A 14,788-nucleotide genomic window follows, 5' to 3' on the forward strand; every position below is an offset into this window, starting at 1 on the left:
CTTCGGCGGCTGCATTTCTTGAATTGCCTTAATCTTTTGCGGGTCTACTTCAATCCCTCTTTCACTGACCATAAACCCTAAGAGCTTTCCTGATGTAACACCAAAGACGCACTTACTCGGATTTAGGCGAAGCTGATACTTCCTGATCCGTTCAAAGAACCTTCTCAGGGCAACAGTGTGCTCAGGTCGAGTCTTGCCTTTCACAATCATGTCATCAACATATACCTCGACCTCTTTATGGATCATATCATGTAAAAGAGTTGTAGCAGCCCTCTGATATGTAGCACCTGCATTTTTCAAACCAAACGGCATCACCCTGTAGCAGTATGTACCCCACTGAGTAATGAACGCTGTCTTCATCATGTCCTCGGGCGCCATCTTAATCTGATTGTAGCCTGAGAAACCATCCATAAAGGATAGAAGAGCATGACCAGCTGTATTATCAACCAGGAGATCAATATTGGGAAGAGGAAAGTCATCCTTAGGACTTGCCTTGTTCAGGTCTCGAAAATCGACACACATTCGAACTTTCCCGTCCTTTTTGGGCACCGGTACAATGTTTGCAAGCCATTCTGGGTATTCAACTACTTGAATGAATTTTACCTCCAACAGCTTCTTAACTTCTTCATAAACTTTCAACTCCCATTCAGTTTTGAGTTTTCGGAGCTTTTGCTTCTTTGGCTTAATACCAGGGATTAAGGGTAAGCGATGTTGAACAATTTCTTCACTTAATCCTGGCATGTCATCATATGACCAAGCAAAAACTTCCTTGAACTCTTTAAGTAAGGCGATTAATTCCTTGCGTTCTTCAGGAGATAAAGTTTTACCAATTCGAATCTCCTGAATCAAGGTTTCGTCACCTATATTCACGGTTTCAATTTCCTCTTCGAGTGGTTTTGCTCGGCGATTCTCATCCTGTTGAATCATGTATTTGATTTCAGGAGGAGTGTCGTCGGCATCCTCATCAGAGGGGGAGTCTTGATTGTTATTATTAAGATTATCAAATTCTGAAGCAGAAACAGTAGAAATAAAAGTAGAGACAGGAATGTACTCAGAAGAATTTTTTATTTCTTTGAATGCTGAATCAAGTACATGAAATGATGAATCACCCACATCGGGCTTTACAATAGACTCTTGAAACAAATTTACGGACTCAACGAACATATTGACATTTATGTCAATTGACTCTGAACTATGTATGGAAATAATATCTGAATCAACGATAGAGGCAGCATCTGACTTGATCCCTCTGGAAGAAGAGGAATCATCATCGACTTCAGGAGACTCGACATTTATATTACCTGCATCAAAAGAATTATTAGAATAAACAGACTCTGAATCAAACTTAAAGACTGACGGGTACTTATGGACAACTGACTCTTTTGGAGGGACACGACTGTTTAGGAAAGTAACCTGAGGTATGACCTGAAAAGTCCAATTGGTCAATGGTTCTTCTGCCGGGATGATTAAATGGGTAGGGTTCAAAATTGAAATCCTCTGGTCGATCACAGCAATAGTCTGTGAATCTTCAAGAAACAATGAACTCAGAAGGCTCGACTCTACATGCTCTGCCCAATCAGCTTCTGACTCAACTTCTGAAATCTGCAGACCAGTCTGCTTGTCTTCCAACTGCAAATCGAAGAAAATTTCAAAGCCTGGCAACCTTTGCCCTGAACTCTCATCCAGCCAAGTCTCGGCAAAACCACAAAAAGGGACATCAGCACCTTCTTTCCTAAACCGGCCGTTCATCGTCAAACTAATCGGCGCCATTGGTAATTCTAACCCTCTACGGCGACACTCAGCCCATTTCATCATCAGCAACCTCATTTCTTTAATTTCCTTCTTTGAGGGCTTGTACCCTAGCCCAAACAGACCATTGAAGGATTCGAACTCAGGGAATTCGGTCAAACCCTGATGGTATTTCCCCAGCCCTGCACCTGGCATGTATCCCTGTCGACGAACCATCCGAACGACATTCGAGTTTGTACTGGTCAGGAAACAAATTTCCTCATTCATAGCTTCTTTAAAGGTGATGGTAGCCACCTCTAGTGAAAATCCAGTTAAACTAACATCCTCAGACTTCTCCATTGTCAGGTCCTGAGTAATCAGTCCTACTTCCAGGTCCGGGTCTCCCTTTACGGTTACCACTCCGTTTTTACGAAGAAATTTCAGCTTTTGGTGAAGAGAGGAAGGAACAACCCCGAACTTGTGCAACCAGGGGCGCCCAAGTAACAGCAAAAATGAGGCTTTGATGTCCAAAACCTGGAATTCTATTTCGAAGTCTTCTCCTCCGATTTGTATCTCAGTTACTAGGGTTCCGATCACATCTCGGCGAGTACCATCGTATGCCAGAATACCCTGTTCAGATGGGATGAAATCCGCAGGACCAAATCCAAGAGTTGTTGCAGTACTCAACGGGCATACATTCAGAGCAGAGCCATTATCAACCAATACCTCTGGTACTCTCTTCTTGTTGCAAACTACAGTGATTTTCAGAGATTTTGTGTGGTCTCGACCCTCAGAAGGCAAATCATCATCAGTAAAAGATAAAGTCTTAGACACTCTTGTCATGGCAACCAAGCTTACCAGCTCATCAGGAGTAGTGTCTACAGAGACTTGTGCTGAGTTAAGCTCTTGAAGGACTAATTTTCTGTGCTTAGATGAGGCCATGAGTAAACCCCATACAGAAATATTAGCCTGAGTCTTTTTCAACTGCTTTAACAAGCTCTCTTCTTCTTCATCGGCGCTGACCTTACTGACCTTATTCTGTCTCTGGTTTTCAGCATTTCGTGCAACCTCTGCAGGATTTTCAACACACAATTCTTGAGGCTTGAATACACGCCCACCACGGGTCATGTGACGCATCTCGTCACAATGGTTATCCAACAACAATAACTCATCTTCTTCAAAGTCCTCAGCCCTTAAGACATAAGGAGCTGCCCTTGCATTTCCGACACTGTCAGTCTGAAATACACAAGGCTGGGATGATGATGACTCAGCAACTTCGTCATCAACGAAGGAAATCACATAACGTTCTCTCCTTTCTACTGCCTCCAGCTCCCTATCATCAAACTTCATGACATAGGTTTTTTCTGTTGTAATGGCACAAATGAGGTTTGCTGGATCAAGCAGAGGTTCGTCAGTAAAGATGGCGTTGGTAGTAGGAGGAGGCATGGCATGATGGTTAGGAAGTGGGTTTTGAGTGACGTTTGGTCTCTCCACTGCCAACTCATTTTTGTCAATCATGTTTTGGATGGCATGCTTCAAGGCTAAACAATTCTCAGTCAAATGCCCTGGACCTCTGTGATATTCACAGTACTGATCCGTCTTCCAGAATGTGGGTAAGGGATTGGGTGGAGGTTTGATATCTGGGAGCCGGATCTTCCTGTCTTTCATAAGCCTTTTGAATATCATTATTATCGGATATGGAAGAGGATCAAACTTTCTGTCATATGCAATTCTCCTTGGAGCAGTCTCTGCAGCAACTCTGGCCACAGGCCTGGTATAACTGACAGCATGAATTTCTTTGGACTGGACCATAGGTCTTTTCCCGTCTCGGATTTCAGAAGAAACCTTGGCTCTCAAGCCTTTTGTTATGGCATCTTCTGTCTGAGTACCCGTCTTGATTAAATGGTCAAAGCTCGGGTAATGCTGAGGAGCAAGAAAATGAAAATACGTGGGAGACAAACTCTTCAGAACCAGCTTTATCTGCTCTGATTCAGTCATTTTCTGGCTTAGCTGAGCAGATTTGTGTCTCCAGCGCCTGATAAAGAAAGTGAAGGTCTCTTGAGGACCTTGCTTTAGCTGTTTTAGGTCTCTCTTCGTGACCTCAATACCCTCTTCCATTGAGAATTGCTCTATCAGTTTCTCCGAAATATCTTCCAGGGTTCTCACCTCCTCGGGCTTTAACCTTAGAAACCACTTCTTTGCGATCCCAATCAAAGAAATCGGGAATAACTGGGCCATCTGCTCACGGCTCAGACCATACTGCTGGGACAAAATGATAAACCACCTCATGTGGTTACGCGGACACCCGGTTCCGTCATATTTGTCATAATCAGGAGCTTTGAAGTTGGGCGGTAAAGAAACTGTTGAAGATAGTATTAATTCAGATACGTCAAATTTCTTGGGTCCCTGGACTCTCATCTGCTCCATCTCATGAGCCATCTTGCTGAACTTTTCAGACATTTCCTTCTCAAATTTTTCAAATTTTTCTTTTTCTCTATCAACCTCTGGAGCACAATACTCTGCAGCATACTGATCATCATCTAAATTCACCTCGAAAGACTGGATAACGGGTCTATGCGACTCCGGAGCTGGAACATGAGAAGGCTGAAGTACGGGCCTAGACGTGGAAGTCTTATCACTTATCTGTGTTTTCATGTTTGCCATTTCTTCTTTCATTCCTGCCATGTCTCGGGTGAGGTTTTTCATCATCTCTTGCATGCTCATTAAAAGTTCAGTTGTGTCTGCCATTTGATTTACTTCAAAGGAACCGGAAGACTCTGGTGAAGAAGGTGAGTGTACTGCGGATGGCACAGGAGAATCAAAATGACGAACAAGTCTAGACACTGAAGTAGGTCTAGACCAGGCAGGCTTAGCTTGGGAGTCTTTTTTAGGAGCGATGGTTGCTATCTTTCAGAATCCTGATTGGAAGTTAACAAACTAGATTAATTGATTGACAAATGAAATAAAAGAGTTTGTACCAATAGAGACAAAAGTAAAAACAAACATCCTTTGTATTGATTATACTGGCGGCAATCGGTTACAATGTAAAAATGCTGAAAACCCTGAATCAAAAAAAAAAAAAAAAATTCTTTGAACAAATGAAAACAATAAAATGACAATCTTGATCCAAAGATCCTCATGGTTCATTAATTCGAGCTCTTCGGTTTGCAGGCTCCCCAAATTCTCTTCCCTTTCGAAGTTTAGACATGAAAATAGATCTCCTCTCCGTGATTTTGTTTCTCCAGGCAGCTACTATGGATGCAATGAGATCAGGAGTAAGGTCTTCACAACAAGGTGGTGTGATAACCTTAGGAGGACACAAGATTCCAATAATCTGAGAAGGGAAACACAAAGGTGCATAGAAAGATGATTTTTCTAAACCCATAAGATGGACAAATGAGTATGGGCAAGTACTGGTAACAATTTGTGGACATGATTGACTCACCCAACGAATTTGGCTTTCCTTTATGGTCTGCAACCAATGGTGCCATTCTTTAAGCTGAGATTGCTTAATCTTGGTCTTCCAGGAATGAAGACTTTTAAGGGTGTACTCAATGCGGTTCTGTGGCTGAAGGATAGTGAGTTTCTCACATAGCCACACATATAACAGCTTGGCACAGCCGAAAAAGTTATCCTGTACCTTTTTACTAGCAATAACGTCTAAGCCATAAAAGGTTTCAGCTAGCATTGTAGGGACAGGATTTCTCCCCTCATTTATCTGATCTACAATTGTTAACAAGGTGAAAGGAGCAGCACTAGAATCTCTACGAAGAACATGACGTGCAAAGACAGCAAAGACTAAGGCATTACGTCGACACTTCTGAAAACGGGAGTCAGTAGGATCGACGTTTTGAGAAAACAGTTCAATGAGGGTTTGAAATTGCACATTTTTCTCAGTTAAGCAAGGCAGAGTTTTCACGATCTTATTTTCAAAAAGTTTGTAAAAAAGATCATGAGGGGAGTCTGTGCTTGAAGGTCGGATCCAGAGTCCCTCGGGAGGAAGCTTTAACAAGGCACACCAGTCCTCAAATATAGGACAGAGTTGAAAAGACCCGAATCGGAAAACATGGAAAACAGGATCCCAACATTTAGCAGCTGCTTGAAGAAACTTCCAATTTATGCCACGACTATTCAGATGAGTAAATGAACCGATGAAACGCTCAGTGATACTCCATTCTTCACACCTTAGCGGAAAAGATTTAATAGTCTCGGCTATCCACTTGTCTAACAGATTGTTCGCCATGATCAGACCTGACACTCAGATAGAACAAGATGATAAGGAAGGGAAGATAACCTTTAAGTGATCAATAGGAATAAGCTTGACAATCTGGGACATGGAATTTTTTCATCAAAGATGAGTGATCACACATCTTTGATCAAACCCTATAATCAACAGATCAAGGACTAAACCTGGCCAAGATAATGGCGACCAAAAAGCCACTGACTAGACTTAGATCTGAATAACGGAATGGATATAACTGATTGAATTAAATAAAGAATCTCTGACTAAGAGGAGAACCATAATATACATAATCAGTATATATATAGGTATATACACATACACACAAATCCTAACCAGGGGCACCAGCCCTAAATCTAATCTAGCGGAGTCGAGAAAATCTCGACTCAAGACAGACTGATGAGTGTGCTAGGACCGTGTTGTAGCCACGCAAGGTGAGCTACTCTAGTCTACAGATGGGACAAAGCTCCTAACTCTAGGCTCCACATGTGTAAGCAACACATGTTCGACCCTATATGAATGCAATCTCGAAACGGGTACTTCCTAGTTGGGCTTTACTAGGTTAGTAAGTATATATAATATATATAAAACAAAGTAGGGCTCCAGACTCAATCTATCGGGTACTATGCGTATGAAACATACTTAACATGTATAACACAAGTACGCCCCATGTTATACATAGTATGTTTCATTGCTCATCGGCTGCTGTAGACAAAAGTACGCCCAATGTCTACGGCTGCAGCACCGGCGCATAGCTTGGAAATAGATTCAACAGTACCATCAGGGTAAAGATATCCCAGTCGGGCACGCATTGAATCTATCCCGTGGAACCAAGAAGGAAAAACAATGAAAGAAATAACAATTATGATAATGCATGATGTGTAGTGTGTGAATCCCTCATTTTAATTACGCGCCTATCTGGTGCCCCTGGATTCTAACGATAAAGTTCCCATTTAAAATGATTTTAGCTCAAATTTCTTCAAAGTTAGTAAAAATGGCATTTTTATAGAGTTAGGCAATGTTTCAAAAAAACTCCCCAGCAGAGTCGCCAGCCTGTGGACCCCGATCCGAGAGAAGAAATGAGAAGGTGAGGGAACAGGCCCCCTACACCATCCTCTGGATCATCCACGTGAATGAGAGCTCTGCCAAGGAACTCTCAAAACGGATGCCACCCTCATAGCATATCACGAGTGGCGATGTAAAAAGAAAGAGATATGTCTTGATCCGGAACCGAAGTTCAAAATCGAGACATACCTAAAATAAACTCAGAGTCGCCATCCATGGACATGCCATGGAACCCTAAAATCAAATCCTCTGTGCAATGGATAACCAGAAATATATATGGGTTCGTGCCTGGTTACGAATGGAGAAGGTCTGAGAGCACCCCCAATTCGTCCGAGTGCAAGCACTTGGTCTCTTATGCCATTTTCATTAACTCTAAAGAAGTTGGGTAAAAATCATGTGAAATGGGAACAATCCTCAGGAATCGTCTACCTAAGCATGCATTTCCTGAGAATGAAGAAATAAACACATAAAATGAAATGAAAAATGTGTCACCTAAGCAAAGCTAGGTTATGAGTGACATGCCTAATGGGTGTCTAAGTTTCTGGTGGACACACACATGCAAGCTACAACCAAAGGTATAGTATCAGTACAAGAAAGTAAGAAAACACATCAAAACATGAGATACAAATCTATGCTATATATGACAGGACAAGTCCTAACTCTAATGCAGGACTGGACTCGGACCAGAATGGCCATCCATCCTAGCTGCGCTACGTATCCCGGCCTCGGGAAGAATCGGAGCCCACGTAGTTCGATGCCCTATTCTAAGCTAGGATGCCTAAGACACCTAGACCTTTATCCTAGACTCGATCTAAAAGACCGGACTAATTATTAAAGTTTCTTACACAATTATTTAAATTCTGGTAAATTGTGAATTTTAGGACACCCTATATGCCCTAACTAAATGTAGGTTAGCCCTGGGCTAATGCAGGTGGTTCCTACAACCTATGTGTAACTAGGCCGTGCATCCTAAGGAAAACTATGGGCTGACTATATGCCTAATCTAGCCATCGGTTCGACTAGATGTCTGACCGATCGACTCGAGGCCTCCTAACTCTAGAGACACTCACACGACAAGACATACCATATCAATACCAATCAAGACAAACTCTTAACTCTAGAACACAACCTAAACAGCTAGGACATACTCCTAACTCTAGAGGAAGATCTTTTTGAAAATGGTTTGAATATTTTTGTAATTTTTAAAGATTAAAAATGTTTATTTTTTAAGGTTTGGCTGGACTTAGGATGTGGATCCCGAGCTGCACTACGTACCCTGTTGAAAGGGATCAAGCCAACGTAGTTCGGAACGAACTTTCAAACTACGCTTATAAAAGAAACACTCAACACTTTAGATTTATTTTTATTTTTTTAGTTTTTTTATATTTTCAAATGTTTTTGATAGTTTTAAAGTTTTCAAATGTTTTTGAGTTTTAAATTTCTAATGTTTTTGGATTTTAAAGCTTTTCCAATGCTCTAAACCTTTAAATGTTTTCAATCTTAAAGGGAACACGCGAGAACAACCACAAACTAGGGCAAAGCCCTAAAACCAAAAGGGGAAACCCCGAACAAGCAACTAACGCCTCAAAGAGACGATCCACAACAAGAAACTGGCGTCTCAAAGAGACAAACCACAACAAGAAAGATAGCGTCCCAAGAAGAGAGAAAAACGATCCAAGATCCCAAGCAAGCAAAGCTCTAATAAGACTGAGTTAGCCTCTAATCAAAGCGAAGTAATCAACAACTCTAAAGGAGAAACTCCGAACTAACAACACTAAAGAGGGAGAATAAATGAGTCAGAGACTCTCTAATAACACTATCGAGTCAAAGACTCACTCTAAAAGAGGAGGCTACTCTAACATGAGGCTAAGTAAGCCTCTTAAAGGAGAAACTCTCTACATGAGACAAGGCTTGTCTCCGAGACACAAATGACGTAAAAAAGAATAAGAGACCCTGCGCATATTTGGCAAAGGTAAAACACCCAGCCGGGCCGGACAGCTACCTAGCCCTAGGGTGCAACAAATGTGCAACCAGATACCCATATAGGATAGGGGTATGAAGCCAAGCCGAGTAGGGTGTTCTCCCAAAACCAAACGACGCACAAAGAGGAGGTTTAGCAAGAGAAAGAGACTGGGCAAGTCTCCTATACACAGAGGTAGGATAGAGAAAAAAAGCTAGCAAGACTAGGCAAGTCTCCTATATACAAATGAGGGGTATGCTACTTGGACTGAGCAAGTCCCCTAAGGATGGGCTTGGGCTAGCACCTTCATCGCCCCAATATAAGCATTAAAATTGATATAGGCTCCAAACAATTTTTAAAAAAAAGAAAAGGTGAAATTTTCACCCAATATGTAATTCTCTTCAAAAAATGGTCAAAATGCCAAACAAATCATGGGAATGATTCAATATGTGATTTCTGACTTGCTAGCATGCTCATCATATCCCAATACAAGCATTAGAACTATATAGGCTCAAAACAATCTAAAAAAAATGAAATCTCCATTCAACATGTAATTTTCAAAAAAAATTGTAAAAAATGCCAAACAAATCATGAGAATGATTCAATATATAATTTAAAACTTGCTACCAAGCTCAAACATCCAAAACAATTATTAAAATTGAATTGAGCTCAAGTTATCCATGATTTTCAAGAAATAGCACAATTATGACATATAATGTGAAAAATGCAACTTTGCACTTACTTTTGGACCCCTCAAACATCAAAACCATAAAAAATACTACTAATCAAAATTGTAGATCTCATCATAAGAAACATTCTCTCAGTTGACCACTTTGTTTGGATCTGGCCAGAAGTGGTCGGAAAATGGCTTCTTCCGATCCATCGCCATTAAAGGACATATTAGTGTTTTAACTGAAAGTTCGGACTCAGTTTTGACTCTTAAAACATTGCTTCTGGAAAAATTCACTCAAGGACAAAGTATTAGAAAATCTCTTGAATAACATTTTTTCTTTGTATGGCTTCGGACGAAACAGACCTGGAGTAGTCTAAAAATGGCCAACAAGCTGCTGTTGTAGAAATGACATTGTTTTCAGAAAAACTGAAGCTTGCAAGTCGTTTTTGACATATTAAAAAGCATTTATGGAAAACTTTGATCAATAAGGAAGTTTTAGGAAATACTATAACGAACACTTTTCCAGTTCACAGTTTTGAACAATTCTAAGCAGTAGCAGTCCAAAAGTTTCACGACACAGTAATTTCTAATACACAACAAAAACATCAATTAAAGGACATATTAGTGTTTTAACTGAAAGTTCGGGCTCCGTTTTGACACTTAAAACATTGATTCTGGAAAACTTCACACAAGGACAAAGTATTAGAAAATCTCTTGAATAACATTTTTTCTTTGTATGGCTTCGGGCGAAACAGACCTGGAATAGCCTAAAAATGGCCAACAAGCTGCTGTTGCAGAAATGACATTGTTTTTAGAAAAACTGAAGCTTGCAAGTCGTTTTTGACATGTTAAAAAGCATTTATGGAAAAATTTGATCAATAAGAAAGTTTTAGGAAATACTATAACGAACACTTTTCCAGTTCACAGTTTTGAACAATTCTAAGCAGTAGCAGTCCAAAAGTTTCACGACACAGTAATTTCTAATACACTTAACAAAAACATCATTATGGACTGAAAATTTTAAACGGGCATAACTCTCTCGTCTTTTGGCCAAATTTGGGCTGCCATATGTCGAATTGACCGGTTTGACGAGATCTACAAGATTGAGATGTTTAATTTTGAAAATTTTGAGCATTTGAGGTCGAAAAATAAAATAAAACAAAAAAATAAAAATAAAAAATCAGAACTAAGGATCACTATACCTAGGAAACACACATACACATTCAGAGACACATACATCTATTTGTAGACATGCGCATATATATCTGCAAATAAGTACATATCCATATACATCCATTGTATTGACATACCTGATGTAGATAATTCCCTGAGTTCCAGTAGAGCCAAATGAAGGAACTGTAATTGTGCTATTGACGGAAAGATGGTTGGGATTCGACCAGAGTTGTCGAAGTCCACCCGATTGCCGGAGATCGGTGGGATGATCGGCGATGGAGGAGAAAGTGAAGGTGGAGGGAGGAGATGGGATTGAAGTAGAAGATGGTGGTAGGAGAAGAAAATCTCCAAACCCTCTCCCTCTCTCTGTGTTTCTCTCTCTCTCTCTCTCTCTCTCTCTCTCTCTCTCTCTCTCTCTTTTTCTCTCTTTTCTTTCTTTCTGTTTCTCTCTTTTTTTCTTTCTTTCTTTCCTCTTCTTTTTTTCTTTTTTCCTTTTCTTTTTCTCCTCCCAAACACCTCTCTACACTCTTCTTTTATAGTTGAAAATCTCAGATCTAGATCTGAGATTTTCTCCCAAAATCTCAGATCCAGATCTGAGATTCTCAAAATATCAGATCCAGATCTGAGATTCTCAAAATCTCAGATCCAGATCTGAGTTTTCCCAAAATCTCAGATCCAGATCTGAGATTCCCAAAATATCAGATCTAGATCTGAGATTCTCAAAATCTCAGATCCAGATCTGAGATTCTTAAAATCTCGGATCTAGATCTGAGACTCCCAAAATCTCAGATCAAAAAAAAAAAAAAAAAAAAAAAAAAAAAAAAAAAAAAAAAAAAAAAAAAAAAAAAACGAAAATGATAATAATAATAATAATAATAATAAATGATATATATGCCTCCCTTTTCCATGGACAACCACCTTTAAGATGATTCACCCCCCTTTTTAGATTACACTATGTAGATTACACTATGCTTCCTACATTGCTCGTCTTATTTGACAAATCGGCTTGGATTTTGATGAAATTTGGCGGGGGCCTTGGTGAGACCCTACCCTAATTCGCAATGTAATTTGAGATCTTAGCTTAGTGATTGGATGGGGTTTTGCTTGAACACCGCAAGCTTGGGTCTGGTCAAAATGGGGTGTCTACACCACTTCAAACACAGTGTTAGTCCCATGCACAGGTAAACAGAATCAAAATTATCCATAAAGGCCTCACAAATATCCCCAAGTCACTTTAGAGTTGTACCATTCATTGGATTAGTAGGACCATTGCTATTCATAACAACCATGAAAACATACCAGTCATCCAAGACAGAGAAATTGAACAACCATAATAACATATCATCCATTCATCCATCCACAATAACATATCAAACCCAAATATAACATACCTACCATCCATTAATCCATAATATCAACCATAATAACATACCATCCATATACATGCCAAAAAAGTAAACCAACAAGTAAATAACTGCATAGGGATCATGTACAGTTCTCATCGGCAGCAACAACCTAATGATCTGGGGGCAGAAGGCGGCGGACGAACTCGCTGAGTGAAGAAACCTGCTCAGTGAGGGAGCTGAATGACGTCCCATACTCCTGCCGGAGGGTGGAGACCTCGGTGCGTAGGGCGCTCACAGCCTGCTGTGTCGCGACATGGTCCTCACGATGAGATGCAAGGAGCTGAGAAAGCGCAGCAAACTTCTCGTCAAAGTACTGACGATGTGCAACGAGCTCCTCTGCCGATACACGCTGAGCCTGCGGACGAGGTGGTGGAGCGGGCCTCTGGTCATCAAGTCGCATTGCCTTTATAGTTGTACGATTCATTGGATTAGAAGGACGAACGCGTTCTTCGCTACCTTCGATCAGCTTCTCATGCTGGAAGATACGTGTCAAAAGCATCCCAAATGGTAGACTAGCCAAGGCCTTTGTCCTGGTGTCCTCCATGAAGCTAAGTATGATATAGCCAAGGTGAAGGGGCTGGCCCTTTAGAAGTCGATACATAATAAACGCCTCAAAAGGCCGGACCATGTCACTATTACCTCCGCGAGGCGTGATATTGCTGATCAGAATCTTGTGTAGGACTTTGCACCTACGGCTAAGGGAATTGTAGGACACGTTGGTTGACCCGTCATTAGGTGGGGGTCTGCAACCAAGCTCCCCATAAGCAGTGACAGGATCAACCATATAACGATCAAAGTCATCCATGGTACCGGGCCAAAAGAAACTCTCGTCGCCTGTGGTGGGAAGAGAGGCGACTTCACAAAACTTCTCCATGGTCATGCGAAAGGTTTTATTATTGACTGTGGACTGGAAGAACTTATAATCTTCGTCGACTCTATAATTGGCATAGAATTGTTTCACAAGAGTCGGGTATGAATCGCACTGTACTCCGAGAAAATTGACCCATCCAAAGGCCACAAAAAGGGATCGAACATCATATGCGGCAAGATCTTCAAAGACGATTTTCCTACCTCGCAATATGCCCTTCCTTTCTATACGACGGACGGAGGATGCCGCCTTTACGGAGCCGACCTCGACATCCTCCTCTCCTTCGCCCATATATTCGGCTTCCTCGGAGGAAGGTGAGGGAGGGGAGGGCTCACGGACAGCCTTCCCTTTCCGTTTGCGGCTGGAAGAGCGTTGGGGCACAGTGGCAGTCTTCTTCGCGTTCTTTGTGCGCGGCATGATCTCTATATTGGGGTTTTGGCTTACGCTTTTAGGGGGTTGCAAATACGAAAAAGGGAACCACTTCCACTTCTTCTCTGCAGAAACCAGGACAAGATACTTGAACGAAAACAAACTTCAAACACACTATTATTCCATTCACCAAAGTACGATGCAGTATAACACACTTCAAACCACATTTAATTACTATTACACACATGGAACACTATATAGATACTTGAATTTAAAAACATTTACAAACTTCAAACAAAACCACTCTTTACCGCAGAGAAGATCCATGCATACCATTGAAACCACTCAAAACCATTGAAACCCCAAGTGAATGAAACGCATTGAATGAAACCCTTTCACACCGAAAATCAAAAATGCTGAAATACCAAGTCAAATGAAACCCTTTCAAACAACAATTTCGACAGTTGGAACCACATATTAGACTGTTGGAACAGATTACTGATTAGCGCATCCAGGGAACCTTAAATTACACAGTTGGAACCAATATTACTAGATAGAGGATCCATCGAATACTGCTTCCAACTTTCTAATATTTGGTTCCATGGATCCAACTTCCATGGAATACTGGTTCCAATTTCATAAGCCCTAAATAAAACCCTTTCAAACCCCAATGCAACCATTGAAACCCTAATGCTCTGTTTGGTTGCCGGGTTCTTTTTGGCTCGTGGGAGTTATGTGGGAGAGTTAGTTAAATTTTGGTCCCATCCCATGTTTGGTTGCCTTTTACCACTAGGTTTATTTTAATCCCACTCTTGTAATGATTACTTGTGGGGTGAACTTTTTAATCCCACTTTTGTAATGATTGCCTTTTCATCCCATCCCAACATAACCCCAGGAACTAAAATAAACTCAAGAATCAATAATAAGCTTCAGAAGAATTTTTTTCTACCCAACAGTTCAACCAACCAAACAAAGGTTATTTTTTTCCCACCATATCTCTCAGGCTATTTTTTTCTCCCACATAACCAAACATGGGATTTTTATTTTACCAGGATACTTCTAGGACTTTTTTTTTCCCACCTATCTCCCAGGGTATTTTTTTCTCCCACATAACTCCCAGGAACAAAAAAAACCCGGCAACCATACAGAGCATAAATGAAACCATAAATGCAACCATAAACCATTGAAACCTTTTCAAACCTTAAATGAAACCCTATGAACTAGAGTGAAATCCAACATGAAATATGCCGAAACCATTGAAAACCTAAATGAAACCATTGAAACCCATTGAAATCCTAACTGAAAC

At 40.7% G+C, this 14,788-nt stretch overlaps 1 protein-coding gene across 2 annotated transcripts; it reads right to left on the reverse strand.

The window, feature by feature from the left end:
• Positions 1-1,083: 1,083 nt before the first annotated feature.
• LOC143884232 (uncharacterized) lies at positions 1,084-11,534 on the reverse strand. Of its 2 annotated transcripts, none has more exons than XM_077387684.1 (3): positions 10,977-11,534; positions 1,426-4,646; positions 1,084-1,301 (listed from the first exon to the last, which is right to left on the reverse strand). In XM_077387684.1, exons 2-3 carry the CDS (start codon positions 4,474-4,476, stop codon positions 1,293-1,295), a joined length of 3,060 nt encoding a protein of 1,019 aa, XP_077243799.1. In that variant the 5' UTR covers positions 4,477-4,646; positions 10,977-11,534; the 3' UTR covers positions 1,084-1,292. The 2 variants fall into 2 exon arrangements, with proteins under 2 accessions (XP_077243799.1, XP_077243798.1); XM_077387683.1 differs by having other exon boundaries at positions 1,414-4,646.
• Positions 11,535-14,788: the final 3,254 nt, after the last annotated feature.

Source organism: Tasmannia lanceolata, unplaced genomic scaffold (assembly GCF_043159265.1).
Source record: "Tasmannia lanceolata isolate RefF3 unplaced genomic scaffold, GAP_Taslan_0.1 ptg000008l, whole genome shotgun sequence".
Lineage (NCBI taxonomy): Eukaryota > Viridiplantae > Streptophyta > Magnoliopsida > Canellales > Winteraceae > Tasmannia > Tasmannia lanceolata.

Excerpts from the sequence above, each read along its gene's own strand:
- LOC143884232 (XM_077387683.1), bottom strand. The coding sequence starts at position 4,476 with ATGGCAGACACAACTGAACTTTTAATGAGCATGCAAGAGATGATGAAA.